Here is a 22,034-nt window from a genome sequence, read left to right as displayed (position 1 = left end):
GGGCTCTGCACCCGAGTGGCCCGAGGGCTGGGAGGTGGGCCAGAGGTAAACAAGGAGGGTGACTGCCAGGGGGCTCCAGACGAGGGGCCTGGCCCTCCTCGGGAACGGCGTGGAGCAGGGACGTCACGGGGACCGCACGCACGGGCACACCCAGGCCGCCGCGCCACGGCCTGCGGGCGGGGCCCCGGGAGCCCGGCGTGGTCCGCGGCGGCCTGGGGTGGGCCGGGGCTGCAGGTGCGTGACGGCGGCTGCGCGGCTCGGGAGCGCGCGGGGCGGGGCGCGGCCGCGGGCTCGGTGGCTCGCGGGCGGGGCGGGGCGGGGCGGGGCGGGGCGGGGCGGGGGCGGCCGCGGCCGCGGCCGCGGGGCGAGGGTCCTGGCTCCGCCCCCGCCCGGCCCCGCCCCGCCCGGCCCCGCCCCCGCCCCGCGCCCCCCCGCCCGCCGCCCGGTCCACCTTAAGGCCCGCGCTGACATCAGCGCGCCGCCGCCGCCGCTCCCCGCGGGGTGGGATTTCCTCCGCCGCCGCCGCCGCCGCCGCCGCGGGTCCTGCGCCGCGTCCACCGCCCCGCCCGCCCCCGGCCCGACCCCGGCCGGCCCCGCCCGCCCGGCCCCGGGGAGGGATGCGGCGGCGCGGCGCCCAGGATGCCCCGCAGCCCCGGGACGCGCCTCAAACCCGCCAAGTACATCCCGGTGGCCACGGCCGCCGCGCTGCTGGTCGGCTCCAGCACCCTGTTCTTCGTGTTCACGTGAGTCCCCGCGTCACCGGGGCACAGGCGGGCGGCAGGGGCCGTGCCGGGGGGGCCGGCGCCGCCCGGGGCCTGAGCGGGCCGGGCCGGGTGGGCGCCGCGGGGCCGAGCGCCGGCGGCTCCTCACGGGGACGGTGCCAGCCCTCCGAGCGCCGCCGGGCCCTAGGGGACTGCGTGCAGGCCGCCCGGCTGTGGCTGAGCCCCCTCCCACGGCCGCCAGCCCCGCCGGGAGCCCAGGGCGCCCGGCCCCCTCCCGCCGGCCAGCCCGGGGCCGGGGCCGGGCCGGGCCGGGGCCGGGGCCGGGGCCGGGGCCAAGCTGTTCCCGCGCAGGTGTGGCCTGGCCCGGCCGCCACGTGCCTGCCCGGAGCCGCCCTCCCCTCGATGCCGCCGGCAGTGCCCTGCACCCTCCCGTGACCTTCCCGGGGAGGCTGGGGTCGCGGCGGGGGCGCGGCCGTGTTGGGCACCGGGACCCCCGAGGCAGAGGCCAGGCAGGCCCGCGCAGCCCTAACCTCGTCACCTGGGACAGGCTGCTGATGCCCCGGCTGGCCCCCACCGCCCGCGCTCCCCTAGGGACCGGGAGGGCTTGGGGCTCGGGCCTTCACCACGGGGACGGGACGCTCCCTCCCACCAGTGCCATGCCCACACCGCCCGGTGACCAGAGGCACCACACTGACACCCTCCCTGGGGCCTCTGATCCAGGGCAGGTCAGCGCCGGGGTGCGAAGGAGCCCAGGCCAGGCCGAGGGGGAGCCGGCTTGGCCCCGGCGCCTTAGCCAGAGTGAGGGTGGCGGCGACGGGACTGGGAGTCTGCATTGGGTGCCCGTGGAGGCGCACGAGCCCTACCTGGAGGCCGAGGCTGGGTGGGCGCCACAGGCTGCCAAGAGCGTGTTTAAAAAAGGCCTGTGTGGACGGGCTTATTTCTGGCTTTGGCAGGCAGCGTGTTCCTGTTCCTCAGATGCCGCCGGCCGCGGGGCGGGGGGGAGAGGGGCAGGCGCGGTGGGCGCAGGGCTTCCGCAGGTGCAGGGGCTCCCGGGGCCTGGCCCCGCGGCCGGGCTCTGGGACTTGGAGGAGTCTCACGTGTACTTCCTGGGAGCCGGGCCTCCACTTGCTGATCCTGGTTTCTCACTTCCGAAGCGCAATTCAGTGTCTGTCCTCCCCTGACGTTAAAGGTAATACACGTTCTCCTCTAAGGACTTGGGAAACGCAGGGAAATCCTTAAAGGTACTGAAATCACCGTAGCCCGGAGAGCCCTGCCTCCCTTCCTCCTAGCTCGTCCCAAGCCCTTCCCGTGATGTCAGAGGGCCCTTGCACAGCGGTCTGGTGAACTTGGCCGTCCCAAGAGGTGGGCGCTGAGGCTGCTGCACCTGCCAAGTTCTTCCTACCTCAGTTCCCAGAGCCGGGGTTCTGCGTCCAGGCCTCCAGCCCAGCAAGGCACCGCAGGCCTTTCCCTGGCTCCCGCCTTGTGTGGGACCCACTCTGCCTGACGGCAGGTGGCATGTGCCTCTGCAGCAAGATGGAGGTGCAGGGGCATAGCTGCAGGCCAGGCACAACGACCACCCAGCCAAGGCAGCCCTGATCGCCCTTAGGACAGGGCTCCGTGGACCACCGAGGCCACATTCCCCGGGGCCAAAAGCCCACTGGGGACCCTGGCCCGCCCCATCCCTGGCTCTACCTGGCTCATCCCTGGTCTTTCAGGGCAACTGGGTTCCTAAAAAGGGGTTCTGCGGGGTGAACCGGGCCTAGTGACCCCCCTCACAGCATGCTGAATTCCAGGCAAGCAGGGGTCCCGGTGGTCCTCTCCTTGGGACAGGCCGCTGGTCGCCCTAGTAGCAGCCACACTTTTACCCTTTTGCTGGGTCCAGGCCTGCTGCAGACCTAGACATGGGCTGAGGAGGGCGCAGCCCACCCCTGTGTCTTCCCCACCCTGCCCCTGGGCCCCCACAGGGTTCTCTCTTCTCTGCCTTTACCCCTTGAACTTCACTGGACGCTGCGTGGCCCCAGGCCCCCTCTCTGCTCAGTAAACACAAGTTGGCCCCTTTGGGGCAGGTCCGCGCAGGCAGCAGCTCCTGACATCATGCAGGGTGGGGAGCCAGGAGCCTAGAAGACCAAGGACCCCTCCCTTGGGCCAGCTCACTGAGAGGGCTGGGACGAAGAACAGGATGTTCAGCTATGTTACCAGGAGAGGCTGGGGTGCGAGTAGGATCAGCAGAGGCCGGGGCCTCTCCCTCAGAAGATGGGGAGCACCCTGAGGGGCAGGTTCCTAGAGGCGCTTCTCCAGGAAGGCTTCCTGGGTTCCTGGTCCAGTTGTGTCCCCTCGGTCCCCAGAATCCCTTCCCATCGTGGCTCGGTGTCAGGCAGGTGCTGGGGGGCACTTTCTAAGAGCCCCCAGGTCAGGTCTCCACCTCAACCCCTTACTCCTCCCAGAGCCACTTTGCAGAATGACAGGGAACCTGTAGACATCAGGAACTAGGGCTGCTTTTGGGTAACTAACACCTGGACCCAGGCTGGGCCATCTTGTCTCTGTCCAGGACCAGGGGGCTGACTTCTGGGAGGCCACAGTCTGTCCCCAGGATGGGCCTGAGCCCTCCCCAGACGCTGAGGCCCAGAGAGGCCAGAAGGCCCAGCATGGGCCGGGGGAAGGGCAGGCCCAGGTGGATAGAGCCCCTGGCAGGGGCCCCAGGGGAAGGAAGGGAGCAGGGGTTGAGTCTCACCCCAGGCCTCACTGCCCGTGGCCTAGGGTATCCTTGGTCCCCTGAGCCTTAGTTTCCCCATCTGCTCAGGTGTCTGCAGGGATCAGATGGGTGCGCGAGGACAGGGGCCCTGCCTAGCCTGACCAGGGCAGAGTGGCCACAGACCCTCCGGTCCCAGGTACCCCCATGTGGGAGCATCACTCTTAAACACAAACAGTGTTAACGAAGAACCCGATTTAAATGAAAACGTCTGAGTTAAAATTTTCCATTCCACATTTAGCTGTGGCGCGCGTACTGGTCCTTGCAGAACCCCCCACCCCCACTGGGTGGTGTCTCCCTGCTGGGCTAGGCGGACTTGGGGCCTCCATCCGGGTGGGGCCTATGGCAGTGGCGTGTGGCCCTAATACTCAGGAGGCGGGGGCTGGTTAGGGGGCCGAGCCGCCCCCAGCCCAGGCATGCCCTGGGCCCCACAGCGTGGCTGCAGCCGGCAAGGGCTGGCCAGGCCCTGCCTAGGGTGTCCCGTCCCCTGGGTGGGAACCGAGTATTGTCCTCGTGGGCAGAGGGGCCCTCCGGGAGCTGAGGACAGACACAAGGTTGACTGAGCTGCACTGGCTGCCAGGCTTGCCCACCGAGCTCGCACGTCCTCACGTGTCCTCATGCTCGCCTGGTCCATGGAGAGCGTAGCAAGGGGCGCAGTTTGAGGCAGGGCTTGTCTGCGTTTCTGTGGGCTCATATGTGCATCTGAGTGTGTTTGTGCACAAACGAGGGTGCTGGTGTGCCCGGGTGGCCGTGTCCTTATTTGTGCCAGCATGTGCACAAGCGGGCATATCTATTCTCACAAATATTTATGCACGTGTGTCTTGCTGGTCAACACACGTTGGTGTGTGCTCCTGCACATGGGCCTTCTGAACGTGGCTATGGATGCAGTGTGTCTGTGTACATGCATGTACAAGTGTGTGTTCACACATGTGTGCCTCGGAGCATATTTGTGTATCTGTGTGTGCATTGCATGTGTGTGCATGCATGCGTCCCTGCGTGTTCATGAGGACGTGTGTTTGTGTCAATGCATGTGCCTGTCGGCGTTGGCCAGGGAGCCAGTCCTCATTAGGCGTGACCCAGCCTTGGACCCTCTTTAAGGCCTGGCCTAGGGGTAAAGGCGCCCTGAGGGAGACTGAGGGGGCAGGACCGCATGGGAGTGCTTGATGCTGGGTGTGAGTCAAGCTGGGGGCCGGGTGTTGAGGGGGCAGTGGCCCAGGTCCCTGTTAGAGAACCTTCCCGTCCCCCACACCGCTGCTACCGCCCAGGCGCCAGCCCGCCCAACACCAGCTAGGGCCCCAGCCCTCTGTCCCCGGTATCCGTGGCCCAGGCACGCAGATGGCTGGTGCCCGTAGTGGACGGAGCCTGCCCACCACCTCGGTGCACAGGTTGCCCTGTCACATTGCGGATGCCCAGACGCAGCCCCAGGCGTCTCACTCAGGGCAGCTGTCTAGCCCGTGCAGCCTGGGGGTGGTCGCGGAGGCTCAGGGAGGACCAAGCAGGCCGCCTGGGCCAGGGGAGACTCTGGTCAATGCGGCTGCGGGGGCTGCCCGTGGGATCCGGGCCCTGGCTGCCTGCATAATACTTTGAATCCCAGCCCAGACGTAGGCTCACCCCAAGGCCCTGGTATGTGACAAGCCGTCCTATACCCACTCCTTGTCTGTAAAATAGGGAAAACAGCAGCGCCCACTCCCCGAGGCCGGAAGGGTGGGTTTCGTGGTCCGCCGCACGGGGCGGGCAGGCAGCAGGCTCTCGGTATCCGCTGTGAAACCTGACAGCAGGGCCGCAGGGGCTCTTGTCCTGGCCTCTGCACCCCCCTCCGGCCGGGTCCTCTTGCCGGGGTGCCCACCCGCCTGCCGCACCTCCGGCACAGGTGCGCGAGAGCCCGCACTCGCCTTTGACGCTCCGCTGTCTCTGTCTTGAAATTCTTGATACTTTTTAAACAAGGGGCCCGCGTTTTCATTTTGTGCAGACTGCAGAGCCAGCCCTTCCCGGAAGGCGCCGTGGGGAGCTGGCTCGTGCCACCTGAGTGGGGCCCGCGGTCCCCCCACTTCTCCGCGGCCCCCCTGGCGGGCCTGCTTCCCTTCAGCCCCCAGCCCCCGCTTGCCTGGGCAGCCCGTCCCCGCTGTCCCCGCTGGCGCTTTGGCTTCTGCCCCCCACCCCGCCTTGCGGGGCAGACCATGCCTCGGGGGCCCACTGTCACCTTGCTCCATGGGATCGGATCAGGGACCACCACATACATTGAGCACCGTCTGTATGCCAGGCTTTAGCACACAGGGCTGGGGAACGTGGTAGGCACCTACTGGTGGGCTGCCCCGGCTGCCCGGGCAAGGGGAGGGGGAGGAGGGCCCTCCCCGCAGAGGGAGCCTGTGTCCCCAAGGAGTGCCTCCACCTCCACAGCAGGTCCCAGGGAAGAGGAAGGGGTAACGTGCGGCTCCTGGCCCGCTGAGCCTGCTGCCGTGGGAAGTGGAATCTTTAAATAGCCTCTCGCTTTCCGCTAAAAATAGCGAAGTTCTGCTGCCATGGAGGTGGCTGCTGGGGTGGCGGGGCTGGCTCCTGGCCAAGACAGGCGTGGGCGCAGCCGCGTGGCCGGCGTGCGCTGGGTGGTGGGCAGGGCCATGGACGCTGCTCACCCTGCTGGAGGCCACGATGCCCTGTTCTCTCCGTCAGGGCTTCTGAGGGGGATCCCCACTGGCCTCCAAGTGCACAGGGGGTGAGGTATGGGGGGGAGAACAGGCCAGGAGCCACGGGAGAGATCAGGAGCCTGAGGCCAGAAGAGCCAAGTGGGTGGACGCAGGGACCCGCTGCAGGGTTGGGGCAGGGTCATAGGTCCTGAGCCCAAAGACCGGTGCGTCTCCACAGAGAGGGCTCTGGTCAGGTCCCAAGAGGGCTGACGAGGACGCTCGCTGTCTGTGACTGAGCCCCATGGGGGGAATCTGGGAAGGCTTCCTGGAGAGAGCACAGCCTTGGAGGCAAGGGCTGGGGGGTAGCAAGAGATGGTGAGTGGGGGCTATCGTGCTTTTTTATTCTCCGGGTGTTGTGCGTTGTCATAAGGACAGTAAAATGAGAACTAAAAAGAAGGGACTGCCTAGATGGGGATGTGCCCAGGAGCCCAGACCCTGAGACTGCACCCCTCAGGGACAAACGGGTGACACCTACCGTGCATTGGAGCTCCCCATGTCCCAGGATGTTCCCTGGCGGAGGGGTCCCGCTAGGCTGGGGGCCGGGCTGGGTGAGGTCGGGGCTGGCCTCTGGCTGTCATGGCACACAGGCAGGGTGGGCCCAGACCTCATCCTGGACTCCTGCCTCCTAAAAGTGGGAGCCCAGGCCCCCACTGGACCCTCGACTGTGACTGTGACTTGAACTCCTAATGGGCACCTGGGGGTTCTGGAGTCGGTGTTGGCCTGTGGGCAGCTTGCGTGCCGTACCGTGGGTGCCTAGCCCTAGTGGTCGAGCAGAGGAGCTGCGGGCCGATGTGCAGGGGTCTCCCCGCAGCCACGCCGAGTGCAGACGGTGGCCTTCTGTGGCCCGGCCTGCCTGTGTGTGGGTGTGCCTAAGGCATCTGTCCCCATGTCCTGTCCCCACCCATCTGCTGCACCCCCAGACCCAGCTCTGCCCTGCTGTCCAACGCAGGTGCCCATGGTTGACTCGAGCTGTGTCCCCAGCTGTTCCCGTCTACAATGGCATCATCTTCCTCTTTGTCCTGGCCAACTTCAGCATGGCCACCTTCATGGACCCTGGCGTCTTCCCCCGAGGTAGGGCCCTGTGCTGGGGCACGGCATCTGCTCACTTGCACTAGAGTGTGAGTGGCTGATCCGAGAGAGCCTGTGTGTGTGAGCGGGGGTCGTGGCGGGTGGGCTGGCAGCGGTCCGGGAAGGACCCTTCTGCCCGGGAAGTCACCGTCCCGCTGCCCCCCTCTGGCCCTGGCTCGCAGCGGATGAGGACGAGGATAAGGAGGACGACTTCCGGGCGCCGCTGTACAAGAACGTGGACGTGCGGGGCATCCAGGTCCGTATGAAGTGGTGCGCGACCTGCCATTTCTACCGCCCGCCCCGCTGCTCCCACTGCAGCGTCTGCGACAACTGCGTAGAGGTGACGGTCCCGCCGCCCCGCCCGCCGGCCGTGGCCCCCCACCCCCGCCCCCGCCGGCGCGGCCCTGACTCGCTGCTCCCGCCCAGGACTTCGACCACCACTGCCCCTGGGTGAACAACTGTATCGGGCGCCGCAATTACCGCTACTTCTTCCTGTTCCTGCTGTCGCTCAGCGCGCACATGGTGGGCGTCGTCGCCTTCGGGCTGGTCTACGTGCTGAACCACGCCGAGGGGCTGGGGGCCGCCCACACCACCATCACGTATCCTTGGCCTGGCCGCGGGTGCCTGGGATGCCCCGGGGTGGGTGGCCGTCCCCAGGCCCCGCCCCGCGTGTTTGCCCCACGGCCGTTGGCCTTAACGGGCCAGCATGGCCGTCATGTGTGTGGCTGGCCTCTTCTTCATCCCTGTCATCGGCCTCACTGGCTTCCACGTGGTGCTGGTCACTCGAGGGCGTACCACCAATGAGCAGGTGCTGACCCCGGGAGGGCCCACGCGGTGACGGGCAGGGGGCGCCCCTGTGGGCCGAGAGGGCCGCGTGGGCGCGGTGTGAGGGCAGGGCCGCCGGAGCCCTCAGCTGAGGCAGCCTGCGCAGCTTCCGGGGTGGGGGGGACCTGGCCCCGGGGTCCCTGGGGGCGCCTGGAGTGCGGGCTGTGCCTGCGCTGCCCCCCGCTCACTCCCACCTGTGGACGCCGCTGGATCTCCCCAGAGATCCTACAGCTTCCTGCCGGGGCGGTCGGGGTGAATGGGGGGCACCCATGGGCTGACCCTGCCCAGCCTGCCTCTGAGGAACCCCAGCTGTCCCTGCCTGTCCCCCCGTCCGCCTGGGCCAGGACCTTGGGTGGCCAGGCTGGCTGAGGGGTCCCATGTCCACAGGTGACGGGGAAGTTCCGTGGGGGCGTGAACCCCTTCACCCGAGGCTGCTATGGGAATGTGGAGCACGTGCTGTGCAGCCCTCTGGCGCCCCGGTGAGGCCTGGACGGGGTGTCGAGGGGCCTCTGCCGGGTTTGGGGCGGGCAGGTGCGGCCCCTCAGCCTGGTCGACCTCTGCCCTTGGCAGGTGTGGCCGGCCTTGCCTCTGGTGAGCGCTCGGGCCAGGTCACCCTGGCCATTGACCCCTCCGCCCCTGGTGCAGGTACGTGGTGGAGCCTCCCCGGCTGCCGCTGGCCGCCCGCCTGAAGCCGCCCTTCCTTCGGCCCGAGCTCCTGGAGCGAGCCGCCCCCCTCAAGGTCAAGCTTAGTGACAACGGGCTGAAGGCTGGCCTGGGCCGCAGCAAGGTGGGGGCCCTGGGGGCAGGTAGGGAGTGGGGCTGAGGGCAGACCCTCGAAGGCAGGAAGCGGCTCTGCTGGAGGGGGCCTAGAAGCAGAAGGGGGAGGAATCCCGTAGGTTCTGGAGAACGGTATAGGGCCCAAGGCCCAGGGCAGAGACCCCAGTTGTGGCCCACCCCTGGCCCACGCCCTACCCACCACTGACCACGCCCCCTCCCAGTCCAAGGGCAGCCTGGACCGACTGGATGAGAAGCCGCTGGACCTGGGGCCGCCACTGCCCCCCAAGGCGGAGGCCGGCACATTCGGAGGTGACCTGCAGACGCCACGCCCGAGCAGTGCTGGTGAGGTGGGGGTGGCCAGACAGAGGGAGGGACATGGACTGAGCCCAGCTGACCATGGTCCATCTCCCCAGAGAGCGCTCTGTCGGCGCAGAGGACCAGCCCCCCGACACCTGCCATGTACAAGTTCCGGCCTGCCTTCCCCTCGGGTCCCAAGGCGCCCTTCTGCGGGCCTGGTGAGCAGGTGAGGAGGCCTGGCCCTGCCCCAGGAAGTCCTGTGCGACCCCTTCCTGGAGACCCTGCCCCCGGAGGTCCCGTTCCTCAGGCCTCGCCCCAGGAGGCCCTGACCCTGGGGCCGTGGGGTCATAGCCTGCTGGGCGCCGGCAGAACCTCACCCTATGGGCACCCCAGCCGGGCCCGAAGGAAGCACTGGCACAGGCGGTCCTGGCTGGCCCCTTCTTGACCAGCATGGCCCGCCGGCCTGGTGGGCGGCTGCCCCCAGGAGCAGCGTGTGCCAGGATGCCTGGAATTCCACTCTTCGTCCCTCTGTAAGGCCCACGGGAAGGCTTCAGAAGAATTTGAGATTGTTTAAGAAGGCATATTTATTTTTTTCTGACTCTACAATCACTGTGGAGCAGTTGGCAACCCTGGGCAGCCTGAGGAAGGGTCCAGAACCCTGAGCATTCCCAGGCTGCCCACCCTCCTTCATGGCTGCCTGAGAGGCAAGCCCGTGCCTGGGCTGGTACGCCTGGACCGGTCGCCTCCCCTCAGGGCCGATGCCCCGCTCCACCCTGCATCTCATGAGGGCCCTTCTGGGCTGGGCAGGGAGCCTGGGCCTCCTGGGCAGGTGTCGATCAGCCCTTCTTGGGAACAGGGGGCTCTAGGTCCTTCGCCTGCCCCACCTCCTGGGACTGTCCTGGATCCCACGAGGGTTCTGGTTGGTTGGCCAAGTACCGTGAGGCCACATTTGTCCCTACCAGCACCCGCTCCGGGGTGTGAGGTCCTGTAGGCTCTCGTCCCCAGCCCACGTCTGAGCCCGCAGCCCTCAGTCCACGGAGCCTCCTTGTTGCTGTGGCTGGTCCCTTGCCCCTGCCCCGAGGTCCCCTCCCGTGTCTTGGCTCTGGGGGCACTGCGGTGGGTTGATGCAGCAGGCGGCAGTGCTCTGCTGCGGCAGCGACCGCAGTCCTCAGCCACGAGGTGCCCAGGACAGGGCTCTGGGTCTCTGTGTGCTTATTACGTCTCCCTAAGGTCCAACTCCTGAGGCTGTCCCTGTGCCAGCCCCCTTCCGTGGGGAAGTAGAGGCAGGAGCAGTGTGCCCAGCCTTCCCTGGGGGGTGGCATCCGGGGACTCTGTTCTAGCCCGTCCCTACTTCCCTCTGTGGCGAGCAAGGGAGACGTGGTCAGGGGATGGGCAACTTCCAGAAACAGCTTGTTGGGTACACAGGAGGCTGCCTCTGATGCACTGAGGTCGTAGCCTCCGTGGGGCACGGAGCACCGGCGGCTGGGGCAGGGCGTGACGGCAGGGCGGTGGTAGGACGTGCGCCCTCTCTCCCCGCAGGTCCCCGGCCCTGACTCCCTGACCCTGGGGGAGGACAGCATCCACAGCCTGGACTTTGCGTCCGAGCCCAGCCTGGACCTCCCTGACTACACGCCCGGAGGCCTGCACGCAGCCTACCCGCCGTCCCCGCCGCTCAGCGCCGCGGACACCTTCTCGGGCGCCTTGCGCTCCCTGAGCCTCAAGGCAGCGGGCCGGCGGGGTGGGGACCACGTGGCCCTGCAGCCCCTGCGCTCCGAGGGCGGGCCCCCCACGCCGCACCGCGGCATCTTCGCCCCCCACGCGCTGCCCAACCGCAACGGCAGCCTGTCCTACGACAGTCTGCTTAACCCCGGCTCTCCCGGGGGCCACACGTGCCCAGCCCACCCCTCGGCCGGCGTGGCCAGCTACCGCTCGCCCTACCTGCACCCGGGGGCGGTGGGTGAGCCGCCCCGGCCCCCGCCCCGCAGCTTCAGCCCGGTGCTGGGCCCCCGGCCCCGGGAGCCCTCACCTGTGCGCTACGACAACCTGTCCAGGACCATCATGGCCTCCATCCAGGAGCGCAAGGACAGAGAGGAGCGGGAACGGCTGCTGCGCTCTCAGGCCGACTCGCTCTTCGGCGACTCGGGCGTCTACGACGCGCCCAGCTCCTACAGCCTGCAGCAGGCCAGCGCGCTGGCCGACGGCGCCCGCGGCCCTGCCCTGCGCTACGGCTCCAGGGACGACCTGGTGGCCGGGCCCGGCTTCGGCGGCGCGCGCAACCCCGCGCTGCAGACTTCCGTGTCCTCGCTGTCCAGCGCCGTGAGCCGGGCGCCGCGGACCTCGTCCTCCTCCCTCCAGGCCGACCTGGCCAACAACAACGCCCCCGGGCCTCGGCCCGGCAGCGGCTCGCACAGGTCCCCCGTGCGCCAGGGCCCCCCCTCCCCGCCCAGCACGCCCCGCTCACCCTCCTATGCAGGCCCCAAAGCTGTCGCCTTCATCCACACGGACCTCCCAGAGTCGCCACCCTCGCTGGCCGTGCAAAGGTAGGTCCCGGGGGCGGGGGGGTACTGGGGGGGCTGGGAGGGGCTTTCCACCACAGGTCAGGTGTCCGGCTGCTTCGTGGAGCCTCTTGGCCGAACACGCAGAGGTCGTCAGGGAGGCCGATGGCTGCCTACGGGGGTGGGCCTCACCCTCCTTGGAGGCTCCTGGCCAGACTGTGAGGGGCGAGGGTCACCCAGCTCCAGGGATGCCGGGCACGTCGGTGGGGCGGGTACCTATTGAGATGCATGTTCTCCTGCAGCTGGTGCAACCGAGTGTCGGGGGGACCCTGGGGCTTCCTCTGGAGACAGTGTCCGTCCAGGAGGCTGAGTCCAGGGGACATAAGCCCACAGCAGAACATGCTGCCCTGGGTGCCCACAGCCCCGGGAAGTAAGGGCCTCCTTGCTCAGAGATGGGGAAACTGAGGCCCAGAGGGGCAGGCTGGTGCCAGACCCCCAGCAGGTGGGTAATTGGAAGCTGGGCTGGCTGCCTGCCTCATGGGGTCAGGCCCAAGGAGAGTAGCTGGTGTGTGCTGGGCCCCGCCGTGAGTGCGGGGGTATCGTCTCGGCATCGCCCCTGGAGCACAGGCTCAGTTGGTGAGGATGTCCCTGTGGCGAATGTAACTGGCCCAGTGGGTGACAGCTACCTGGGCAGGTGGGGGACGGCAGGTGAAGGACGGGGCGGGGGGATGGAGTGGAGGCTCCCAGGCTCGTGAATGTTTGGGCAGCAATGTCAGAGCTGCTGTTGGTCGGTCCTGGGCAGGCTGGAGGGCGGGAAGACGGGCTCTCATCTTCCTAGGAGGGAGCAGGGATGGAGCCACCCAGTCCCCGCTGGGCTCCCCAGCTCGGGGCACTAGGACGACGCGGGGCCCCGGGGCCTCACCTTGCTCCGGTGTCTGTGCCGGTGGGAGGGACCAAGCGCCCTGGAGGGAAAAGGTGGCCATTCTGACATCTGTGTGTCCTGTGACAACATAGCCCCCTCCCTCCGCAGGCGGTGTGCCCCTACCCAGGGTCTGGGCGGGACCAGCTGAGCTCAGAGGCAGGGGCCGCCCCGGGCTTTGTGTGCGTCTGCGTCATCTGTCCTGCTGCCTCCGCTGGCCTGTCACGCCGTGGTCCCGTGTTCACTGTGTGTGTGCGTGTATGTGCTTGTTTTGATGCAGGGACCACCCTCAGCTGAAGACCCCCCCAAGTAAGCTTAACGGGCAGTCCCCGGGCCTGGCCCGCCTGGGGCCTGCCGCTGGCCCCCCGGGGCCCTCCGCCAGCCCTGCCCGGCACACGCTCGTTAAGAAGGTGTCCGGCGTGGGTGGGACCACGTACGAGATCTCAGTGTGAGGACTGACTGCCATCCATCCGCCGTGGAGCCCCGGGGACCAGGACCCCCAGCGGCTGCCCTCCCCTCCCGACTTCTCTGCCCCGGGAGACCAGGAGGCCCAGGCCCGGTGGACACGTCAGCAGGAAGAGACCACACCTCCACAAGCCTGTCCCTCTTCCTCCGCCTGTCCATCCACCCATCTGCTCACCAGGGCGCGGCTGGGCCAGTGGCCTCCGGGCTGCAGGATCTGTGTGTCGGTGCCCCTGTTCCCACAGGCGGGGGCCGCGAGGGGTGTGGCACCTGCACCCTTGCACCCGTGTCCCTGAGGTCGTCCCCAGGCTGGTCCCCACCTGCTCCCCTCACAGACGGGGCCACTGTGGCCCAGAGATGGACAGAGAGGCCTGGGTCCCTGGCCGTACTGGACCAAGGCCCCACCACCCGGCTGCTCCTAACTCGTTGCCTTTCAGGGACCCGCTGGAAGCTTGTAGCTTGGCAAGGCCAGTTCTTCTTCGGGGAGTCCAGCCCCAGCCCACAGGCACCCCGCTCTGGGATTGCTCTGGGTTCTGACAGACAGGTGGACGATGGACAGACAGCCAGCTGTGGGTGGGGTCTTGGCTCCGTGTGTCCTGTCTCGCCCAGCTGGTGGGTGCGTCCCCGTGTCTGTGCGCTGAGCTGCCATGCCACGTCCCATGTGTTAACGCTCGGGCCCCCGCTGCCCCCACTGCCGGGAAACTCGCTTTCATTGAAGCCTTAACCTCTGCTTTATGCTCTTGTGGGAGGCGACGGGGGGCAGGTGGGAGCAGGCCCGGGCCGGACGCTGCCACCGGGGCCCATGAGACCTAGGAGCCCCCCCTCCCTGCCAAACTGGAGATCCCTCACCCCAAGGCATGCAAAGTCCAGGCCCTCATGGGAAGCACATCAGGGAGGGGGTCAGAGTTTCGCCTGGCGCCAGGGACCCGAGAGTAAGCACACGGCAGCGTCCGCTTGCGTTGTGTCTGTTTTATGTTTTTATATCTACATCTATATATCTATAATTTTATTAAAAAAAGAAAAAGAGTCATTTCGATCCTTTCCTTGAGCAAGGCTAGGGCTGTTGGTGCAATGCGGGGGCTCCGGGGGCGGGGAGCAGAGTGGGTCAGGCTCTGGGAGAGGTGTTGGCCAGAGGTACGGGCGGCCTTCGTGGGTGTTTCCACTGACTTAAGCTGAGCTGGAAGCTTGGGAGGTGGGGGCTGGCCGATGGGTCTTTGGCTGACGAGCATGAGGCTCCCACGGGTCTGCGTCATCCCTGGTAGCAACAGGGCATTTGGAGAGAGGTTGGGGCTGCAGCCGCCCCAGGGCCCCCGAAAGCCGATCCCAGGGGCTTTTGCAGGAGACCGAGGTCCCAGGGGTTGCACTGGGGCTGCCGGTCGGCTGAGGGCCCTGTGGGGGCCGTTGCCGCCTCCTGCAGCTACATCACTGGAACTCGCCCTCCTGGCAACCTGAGCCTCCCACTGCCAAGTGTTGGGGGTGAGGGCGTTGGGAATCCACGGTGTCTTGGGGCTGAGACAGCCAGGGCAAAAGCGGGGTCTGGGGCAGGGGCTGGCCCAATGTGGGAGGCTGGCTGGGCCTCGGACCCTGCCCTGGGCACCTCTGCCCCATGCTGACCTCCACCTTTCTGCTTCTCTCTCACGGGACGCTGCGGCCCACAGGGGGCGGATCGGCACCTGCAGCCGTGGATGGGGCCGGCGTGGCCAGCCCAGGGTGCCCCCCGGCCTGCACCTGTGCCACCTTGGCCTCCCTGAGGACCGGCCGCCGCTGCGGGCCCCCTGGAGCCTGGCCGCCCGGGCACCCCCCCGAGGGGCTATGTGCCGCCTGCACTCAGCCGCCTCCAGCCTTTTCCCCGGTCTCTCGGGGCCTGAGCGGGACGCCAAGTAGGCAGCTTTGGGGCCCGAGAGGACCGCCCGGGAAGCCAGGCAGCCACACAGCCCCTGGGCCGTGGGCTGGGGGTCCCCTCTCCACCAGCCGCACCTTGACTGACTCCCAGCTCACTGGGGCTTGTGACCCTGTGCCCACCCACCTCAGGAAGTCCCCACCTGCCGCAGGGCGTCCCACCCCCCAGGCAGGGGCCCTGGAGCTGCTGGGACCAGCATGGCCTTCCCCGGGGGGTCGCACCAGCGCCCCGACCTCCCTGCCTGACCGAGCACTTTAGACGCCACTTCCTTCCCAGGGAGCCCAGGCCTCTGCCGGTTGGGCTGGGGCGGGGGTCTCAGGTTGTCCCTGCAGGTCACTGCACTCCCTCCTCCCCACACCCAGCACATGAACAGATGCCTTAACCTCTTGGAGCCGCCAGCCTGGTGAGCCATCCGGGCCCTGCCGGGGCGGGGAGGAGACCCTGCCAGTCCAGTGTGTTCCTGGTGACTGCTCTGCCCAGCCCTGCCCGGCAGTCTTCACTCTTTCACTCCGAGATGTGGCACCTGGGGGAGCTCAGAGGGCCCCGCTGCCCACAGCCCTGCAGGCCCTGCCAGCCAGCCAGCCAGCCAGCCAGCCAGCCAGCCGGGGCCCTGGACGTCCCCAGGGGCAGGGCGGGGCTCCGGCCAGTCCTTTTCCTGCCTGGGCGGTGCCTCTAATCCTCCCACTTGGGGATGAGCAAGCTACAAAGCTATTGTCTATTGTTCTAAAAGGTATTCCTCCCCTCCACCCCCAATTTAATGCCCTAAATAAAATTTCTGGTGTTTACCTCCACGGCTCTGTCCACCAACGTGGTCCCCCTGTCCTCCGAGCCTTGGGGCAGTGCCAGGAGGCTGGACTGGACAGGGACCCTAGTTGGGGAGGGGACAGGAGTGGGAGGTGGGGAGGTGGTGGCCGGTCAAGTGTGGGGAGGGTGGGGTGGCGGGTGTGAAGTCAGCCGAGCAGAGCAGCCGGTGGCTGAGGTCTGCTGGTTGGGCCCAGCCCCAGGGAGGAGGCCTGAGGGCCCCCAGGTCCTCACTCTGCAGAGACCCTCCCTGGTGGCCGGGGTGGGCTGGGGGCTTCCGGCGGAGGGGCTGCCGCCCAGCAGGCAGGCGGGGCCGGGGTGCCCCCCGGAGCCCTCGGTGTGAGACGGGCCTCAAGAGTAGCGAGACCTCCTGCCCACCCCCGTTTCCATGGAAACAGGCTCACACGCCGCGTGTGTCACGACTGTATGTCCAGCAGCAGCCCCAGCCCTCAGGACAGACCCGCCGCCCCCCTTCTCCGCGGCTCCTGGCAGGGACGCTGCGCGGCAGTGCCGTGGGCACCGGGGCCGGCCGGCCGCCTGGCCTCCTCGCTGGGGCCGCTGGGCCTCCGGCCTAGAAGGGCAGGAAGTCGTCCACCTCCAGGCGCAGGAACGGGCCCAGCAGGGCCCGGAGCTTCCAGACGGCGGCGCGGCTCAGCAGAGGCGGCACCAGCCCCTCGAAGGGCGCGGGGTCCACCACGTACACGTAGGCGGCGGTGCAGGCCAGCAGGGCGCCCAGCAGCAGCCTCAGCGCCAGCAGCCTGCGGGCGGCGGCGGTCAGGGGCGGGGGTGCCCTCGCGGCCCGCCGGGGACTGGGCGCTGCCCGGGGCGCCGCCACCTACCAGAGCTGGCCTTTGAGGCCCTCGGAACATCCCAGCTGCGGCCTGGCCTTCTGCGGGGTGGGGGGCGAGGGGTGGGGTCGGAGCCTGCGCCTGGGGGGCGTCCCTGTGCCCCCAACCACCCCCGCACCCCTCCCCACCCGGGACAGGCGCCGCAGCCAGCCGGGTCTCAGGGATGACCAGCCACCCCGCTCCTGCTGGGGCTCCCGCCCTGGGGCCTCTACACCGACGCCCACAGCTCCCCGCCCAGAGGGGCCTCCCGGGTGAGGCCTCCGGGAGAGGGTGAGGGTGTGCGGCGCCGGGCTTACCGCTACGCACGCCATCTGCTGCTCCTTCCGGGCCTGGGTGCGGCACTGGGCACGCTCCCTGGATGGAGGGGGGTGCTGCGCAGTCAGGGCCAGGTGCGCACCCCCCTCAGCCTGCACCACCCCTTGGTCTGGTGCCCTGGAGCTGGGGAAGGGTTAGGGCTTGATCCACCCCATCCTGGCCAGGACACCTGCCCCTTCCCGGGCTCAGCCAAGCGCCCCCCCTCCGAGACCTTGACCCTGCACATCACCCCAGAATCTCCAGCTGAATGTCTTCCATCTGGTCTAGTACTCCCCGGATATCCTTCTTGAGGTTCTGGGGGTCAGAGGAGGTAAAACAGGCCCCCTAACCCTGACTTCTCTGCCGGATTCCCCTGCTTCCCGGTGCTCCCCTGACCCCACGCCCTCTGCCTCCTGTTCCCGTCACCCCCTGGGTGTCACCCTCTGGGGACCTACCAGGAGCCCAGTGGCCTGGTTGTTCAGGGCCATGTGTACCTCAGCCACGCCGTCCCACACCTGGTGGCGGAGGAGAGGCCGGGTCATGCTCCGAGCAGCAGGACCCCCGGATGCGTCCCACCGGGTGGCTCCCCCGGGCGGCCCTCCCACCCCGGCCAGGCGGGCACCTCGGTAATGGCCATCTTCTTCCTCTCAAAGGACAGTCGGATCTGCTGCAGCTCGTTCTGGGGAGGGGCACAGTGGGCACAGGCAGGGCCACCGAGGAGTGTTGCGCGGAGGACCCCTCCCCTGGCCCAGCTCCCCGGGACCCACCTGAGACTGCTGCACGAAGGACTCCTCCCCCCGGCACAGCTCCCGCCGCAGCAGCTGCAGGGGCGCCCTGTCCTCCAGGGGCCGGGTGCTGGCCTGCTCCGGGGCCTGTGGGAGAGCCCTGGGGTCAGCGCCAAGGCCGGGGGCGGCGTGGGCGGTCAGGGGCTGCTTGAGAGCAGCGGGGCTGTGGTGCCCGAGGCCCGGGGTCATTCCCCTCGGCGGCCCTCTGTCTCCCCGCACTTACCCAGGCCAGGGCCGTACAGCTTGAGTGCTCCGTGCACAGGGGCAGGAACTGCTGCCCCGGCCCCAGGAGGGCCCCCAGCTGCTCCCGCAGATCTTGGTTCTGTCTTTTCTGAGAGTGGGGGACACAGATGGGACTGCTCATCATAGAGCTCCTTGGGCAGGAGATTGAGGCAGGGGTGCGGGGGGCAAAAGGCAGAAGCCGCAAGCCCATTGCACGGATGGGCTCGGAGCCGGGGCCACCACCCCCACCCCCACCCCCACCCCCCACCCCCGCCTCGGTGGGCTCTTCACTCACCAGGTTCTGGTTCTCCTGCTCCAGCTGGAGGAAGGACTGCTCTGCAGGCCCCAGGGCCACGCTCTGGAGCGGGGAGGCGGCTGCCCTGGGCGAGGCTGGGTTTCCTGACCCCGACGGCATGGGTGGGCACGGGCAGGGTCTGGGCCCCGAGCTGGGGGGCGCCCCCTGCCTGGGTGCCCCTTGTTCTCGTCCTGAGTGCAGGGGCCAGCCCCACCCCAGCCTCGCCTCCACGTGTCCTTGCCTCATCCCCGCCGGTTCTCTGGGTCTCTGGCGCTGCATCTCCCTGTCTTCGCTGGCCATAAAGCCCCCGGGTACCTCGGCCCCGACCCTGGGCCCCCCGCCCCCCGCCCCCGGAGGTGGGAAGGGCCTGGCAGATTCTATGGAGTGAGTGGAGCTGAGAGGCACCAGGCAGGGCCACCTTACAAAGCCCTGGCAGGGTGGATCCAGGCATCCTCCGTGGCTGCTCGAAGCTTGAGGCTGGGGGCACTGGGGGTGGGAGTGGCCACAGGGGCCTAGGGTTTTGGGCCCCTCCATGCCTCCCTGTAACCCCTTCCTAACCCCGGGTCCGGGCTCTAGCCTGGCCCGACCTGCCACCCTCCTATCGAGGGCCCTCTAGGTGTCATGGCTCGCAGGTCTGCCTCAAGGGTGCCTGTCACAAAGGCCTGGGCACAGCCGGGGAGGTCACAATGGGCCGGGTGGTGGCCAGAGCGGGGCTGGGGGCTGGCCGGGCCCCTCCCACCAGCTCACTGGTCCCGCCTGGGCATCTTGCCCTCCCCGGCTTCCCCACCTGCCTGAGCTATTTTCTGGAAATGGAAAACAGATAATGCAGACACAAGGTTCAAACAAAATCAAAAGCCAACAAAGTTATCCAGTGTGATCCTCCCCACCAGCCACCACCCACTCGCCTGGTCTTTGCGCTCCTCCTGGGGTGGGCTGCACATTCCGCAGGCGGGGCGTCAAGCACCCCCACCTCCTCTGCACACAGAAGAGCTCATCCCACAGCCTGGCTTTTTTACCTCACCGATCTTTGGGATTTGATTTTTTTTTTAATCATTTATTGAACATTAATGGTTCTATAAGGACGGTTTATCCTCTTTATGGGTGGGGGCACTGAGGCACGAAGACATTGACCTGCCCGAGGTCACACACTGTTGAGGGATGGAACCAGATGCAAGACTGCTTTTCAGTGTTTCAGGGGTCTTTTTTTTTTTTTTTTTCTATTTTAAGTCCAGTATGGTTAACATACAGGTGTACGATATGATGATTCGACAATTCGGTCCTTTGCTCAGTGCTCCTCATGAGAAATGTCCTCTTGATCCCCTGCACCTAGTCCACCCATAACCCCACCGCCCACCCCCGCTCTGGTAACCAACTCTTTGTAGTTTAGAGTGTTTTTTGGCTTCTTTGTTCATTTGTTTTGTTTCTCCAATTCCACGTATGTGTGCAATCATATGTCATTTGTCTTTCTCTGACTGGCTTCCTTCACTTACCATTATACCCATTAGTTCCATCCACGTTGATGCAAATGGCAAGGCTTCACTCTCTTTTTTTTTTTTTTTTTTATGGCTGAAGTAATCTGTTGTATACACATAAGGCACCTTCTCTATCCATCTGTCTGCTGACGGACACTGGGCTGCTTCCCCATGTTGGCTATTGTAAGCAAGGCCACGGTAAACACAAGGGTGCATGAATCTTTTCAAATTGGTGTTTTTGTATTCTTTGGGTACGTACTCAGTAGTGGAATTCCTGGATCAGAAGGTATTTCTATATTTACGTTTTTAAGGAACCTCCACACTGGTTTCCACAGGGGCTGCACCAGTTTGCATTCCTACCAACAGTGCACGAGAGTTCCTTTTTCTTTTCTTTTTTTTTTTTAATCTATTTATTAGAGAGGGAGAGTGCATGAGTGAGAGTGAGCGAGCAAGAGAGAGATAGCGAGAGAGACACGTGGAGCCAGGGCAGGGGCAGAGGGAGAGGGAGAAGCAGGCTCCCCGATGAGCGGGGACCCCAACCCCAGGGCTCGATCTCAGGACCCCGGGATCATGACCTGAGCTGAAGGCAGATGCTTCACTGACTGAGCCACCCCGGGGCCCCACGAAGGTTCCTTTTTCCCAACCCTCTCCAACACCTGTTGTTCCTTGTGTTGTCGGTTAGCCGTTCTGACAGGTGTGAGATGGTTTCTCATAGTTTTGATTTACATTTCCCTGCTGATGAGTGATGTTCAGCATCATTTCATGTGCATCTGATGGCCTCTGCGTGTCTTTGGAGAAATGTCTGTTCAAGTCTTCTGCCCATTTTTATCTTTTACTTTTTTAAAAAGATTTTATTTATTTATTCATGAGAGACACAGAGAGGGGGAGGCAGAGACACAGGCAGAGGGAGAAGCAGGCTCCATGCAGGGAGCCCCGACGTGGGACTCGATCCCAGGGACCCCAGGATCACACCCTGGGCCGAAGGCAGACGCCAAACCGCTGAGCCATCCAGGCGTCCCTTCTGCTCATTTTAACTCAGATTATTTGGTTTCCCGGTATTGAGTTTTGTAAGTTCTCTCTATATTTTGGATGTTAACCGTTCATCAGAGATGTCATTTGCAAGTATCTTCTCCCGTTCAGCGGGTCATCTTCTGGTTGGTCGTGTCTTTCGCTGAGCAGAAGGTTTTTACTTTGAAGTAGTCTCAATAGTTTATTTTTGCTTTTGTTACCCTTGCCTCAAGAGACCTATCTAGAAAAGTGTTGCTATGGCCAGTGTCAGAGAAATTACGGTGAGTGCTCTTCTAGGGTTTTTATGGTTTCAGGCTTCACATTTAAATCCTTATTCCGTTCTAAGTTTATTTTTGAGTATGTTGAATTTGAGTTAAGAAAGTGGTCCTATTTCACTCTCCTGCATGTGTCCATCCAGTGTGCCCAGCACCCTCTGCTGAAGAGACTGCCTTTTCCCATTGTGTCTTCTCACCTGCTTTGTCCAAGATTAACCATGGCTTTTATCTCTGGGTTTTCTATTCTATTCCATTCATCAGTGTCTATTTTTATGCCAGTGCCATACTGTTTCCTTTACTATAGCTTTTTTTTTAAAGATTTTTAAAATTTATTTATTCATGAGAGAGAGAGAGAGAGGGGGGGGCAGAAGGAGAAGCAGGGCTCCATGCAGAGACCCTGATGTGGGACTTGATCCCAGGTCTCCAGGATCACGCCCTGGGCTGAAGGCGGGCACTAAACTACTGAGCCACCCCGGGATCCCTCCTTTACTATAGTTTTGTAGGAAATCTTGAAATCGGAGACTGTGGTACCTCCAGTTATATTCTTCTTTTTCAAGATTGCTTTGGCTTATTCAGGCTCTTTTGCAGTCCATGCAAGCTGAGGATGATCTGTTCTAGTTCTGTGACAGGTCTCTTCAATGCCTACTGAGCGCACATCCACTGCTGGAGCATTTGTTGCTCCTCCACTCTGTGGCCTGTGCTACTCAGCCCTTCCCACTGCTCCTGGAAGTCCCGGCCCCATCTTCCTTTTTCAGTGCCCTCCCTTGTTCTGTGGAAGCCGATCCTCAAGTAACATCCTCAGAAAGGTGCATCGGGTGAAACTCGAGTCCTTGCATGGCAGAGATGGCCACGAATCCCTTTTCTCCTGGTGGGCCCTTGTCTCTCTGCGATGTGACTTTGCCCTCTTCACATCAAGAGACAGGGTCCCTTCAGCCTGGACTCAGGACTAACCTTGCGCATTGCCTGGGTGCGTGTGCCGGGCCCGGACCTCTCTCACTGCCCTGCAGACCCTCTGCCCTTGAGGAGGCACGGCCTTGCCACCAGGTGAGAGGTCATGGGGACCGAGGTTTCTGTCATTCCAGCCCATCCCCGGTGGCCCAAAGGGGCTGAAAGCCCAGTGCGACCCCGGAGCACTGTCA

At 65.5% G+C, this 22,034-nt stretch overlaps 2 protein-coding genes across 24 annotated transcripts; one reads left to right on the top strand and one right to left on the bottom strand.

Moving 5' to 3' along the window:
- The first annotated feature begins 444 nt into the window (after positions 1-444).
- On the top strand, positions 445-14,013 carry ZDHHC8 (zinc finger DHHC-type palmitoyltransferase 8). Its single transcript, NM_001110770.1, is given in 11 exon segments — positions 445-743; positions 7,102-7,223; positions 7,403-7,560; positions 7,647-7,819; positions 7,926-8,028; positions 8,433-8,524; positions 8,691-8,832; positions 9,044-9,164; positions 9,236-9,345; positions 10,659-11,659; positions 12,814-14,013. Coding segments are annotated over 11 exon segments (2,298 nt in total). The 5' UTR covers positions 445-639; the 3' UTR covers positions 12,986-14,013.
- CCDC188 (coiled-coil domain containing 188) lies at positions 13,955-18,814 on the bottom strand. Of its 23 annotated transcripts, none has more exons than XR_005379457.1 (11): positions 18,141-18,814; positions 17,847-17,954; positions 17,606-17,710; positions 17,461-17,517; positions 17,294-17,353; positions 17,089-17,183; positions 16,841-16,982; positions 16,536-16,582; positions 15,682-15,763; positions 15,279-15,418; positions 14,114-14,250 (listed from the first exon to the last, which is right to left on the bottom strand). XR_005379457.1 is itself a non-coding variant. In XM_038575865.1 (10 exons), the coding sequence occupies exons 1-10, from the start codon at positions 18,672-18,674 to the stop codon at positions 14,245-14,247; spliced, it is 1,239 nt and encodes a 412-aa protein (XP_038431793.1). In that variant the 5' UTR covers positions 18,675-18,813; the 3' UTR covers positions 14,114-14,244. The 23 variants fall into 23 exon arrangements, 15 of the variants coding, with proteins under 15 accessions (XP_038431787.1, XP_038431794.1, XP_038431798.1 ...); XR_005379456.1 differs by having other exon boundaries at positions 16,536-16,585; positions 18,141-18,813; XR_005379460.1 differs by having other exon boundaries at positions 16,536-16,585; positions 16,841-16,898; positions 18,141-18,813.
- Positions 18,815-22,034: the final 3,220 nt, after the last annotated feature.

Source organism: Canis lupus, chromosome 26 (genome assembly GCF_011100685.1).
Source record: "Canis lupus familiaris isolate Mischka breed German Shepherd chromosome 26, alternate assembly UU_Cfam_GSD_1.0, whole genome shotgun sequence".
NCBI lineage: Eukaryota > Metazoa > Chordata > Mammalia > Carnivora > Canidae > Canis > Canis lupus.
The sequence above is the reverse complement of the archived record's forward strand: the minus strand, read 5'-3'. Positions and strand labels throughout refer to the sequence as shown.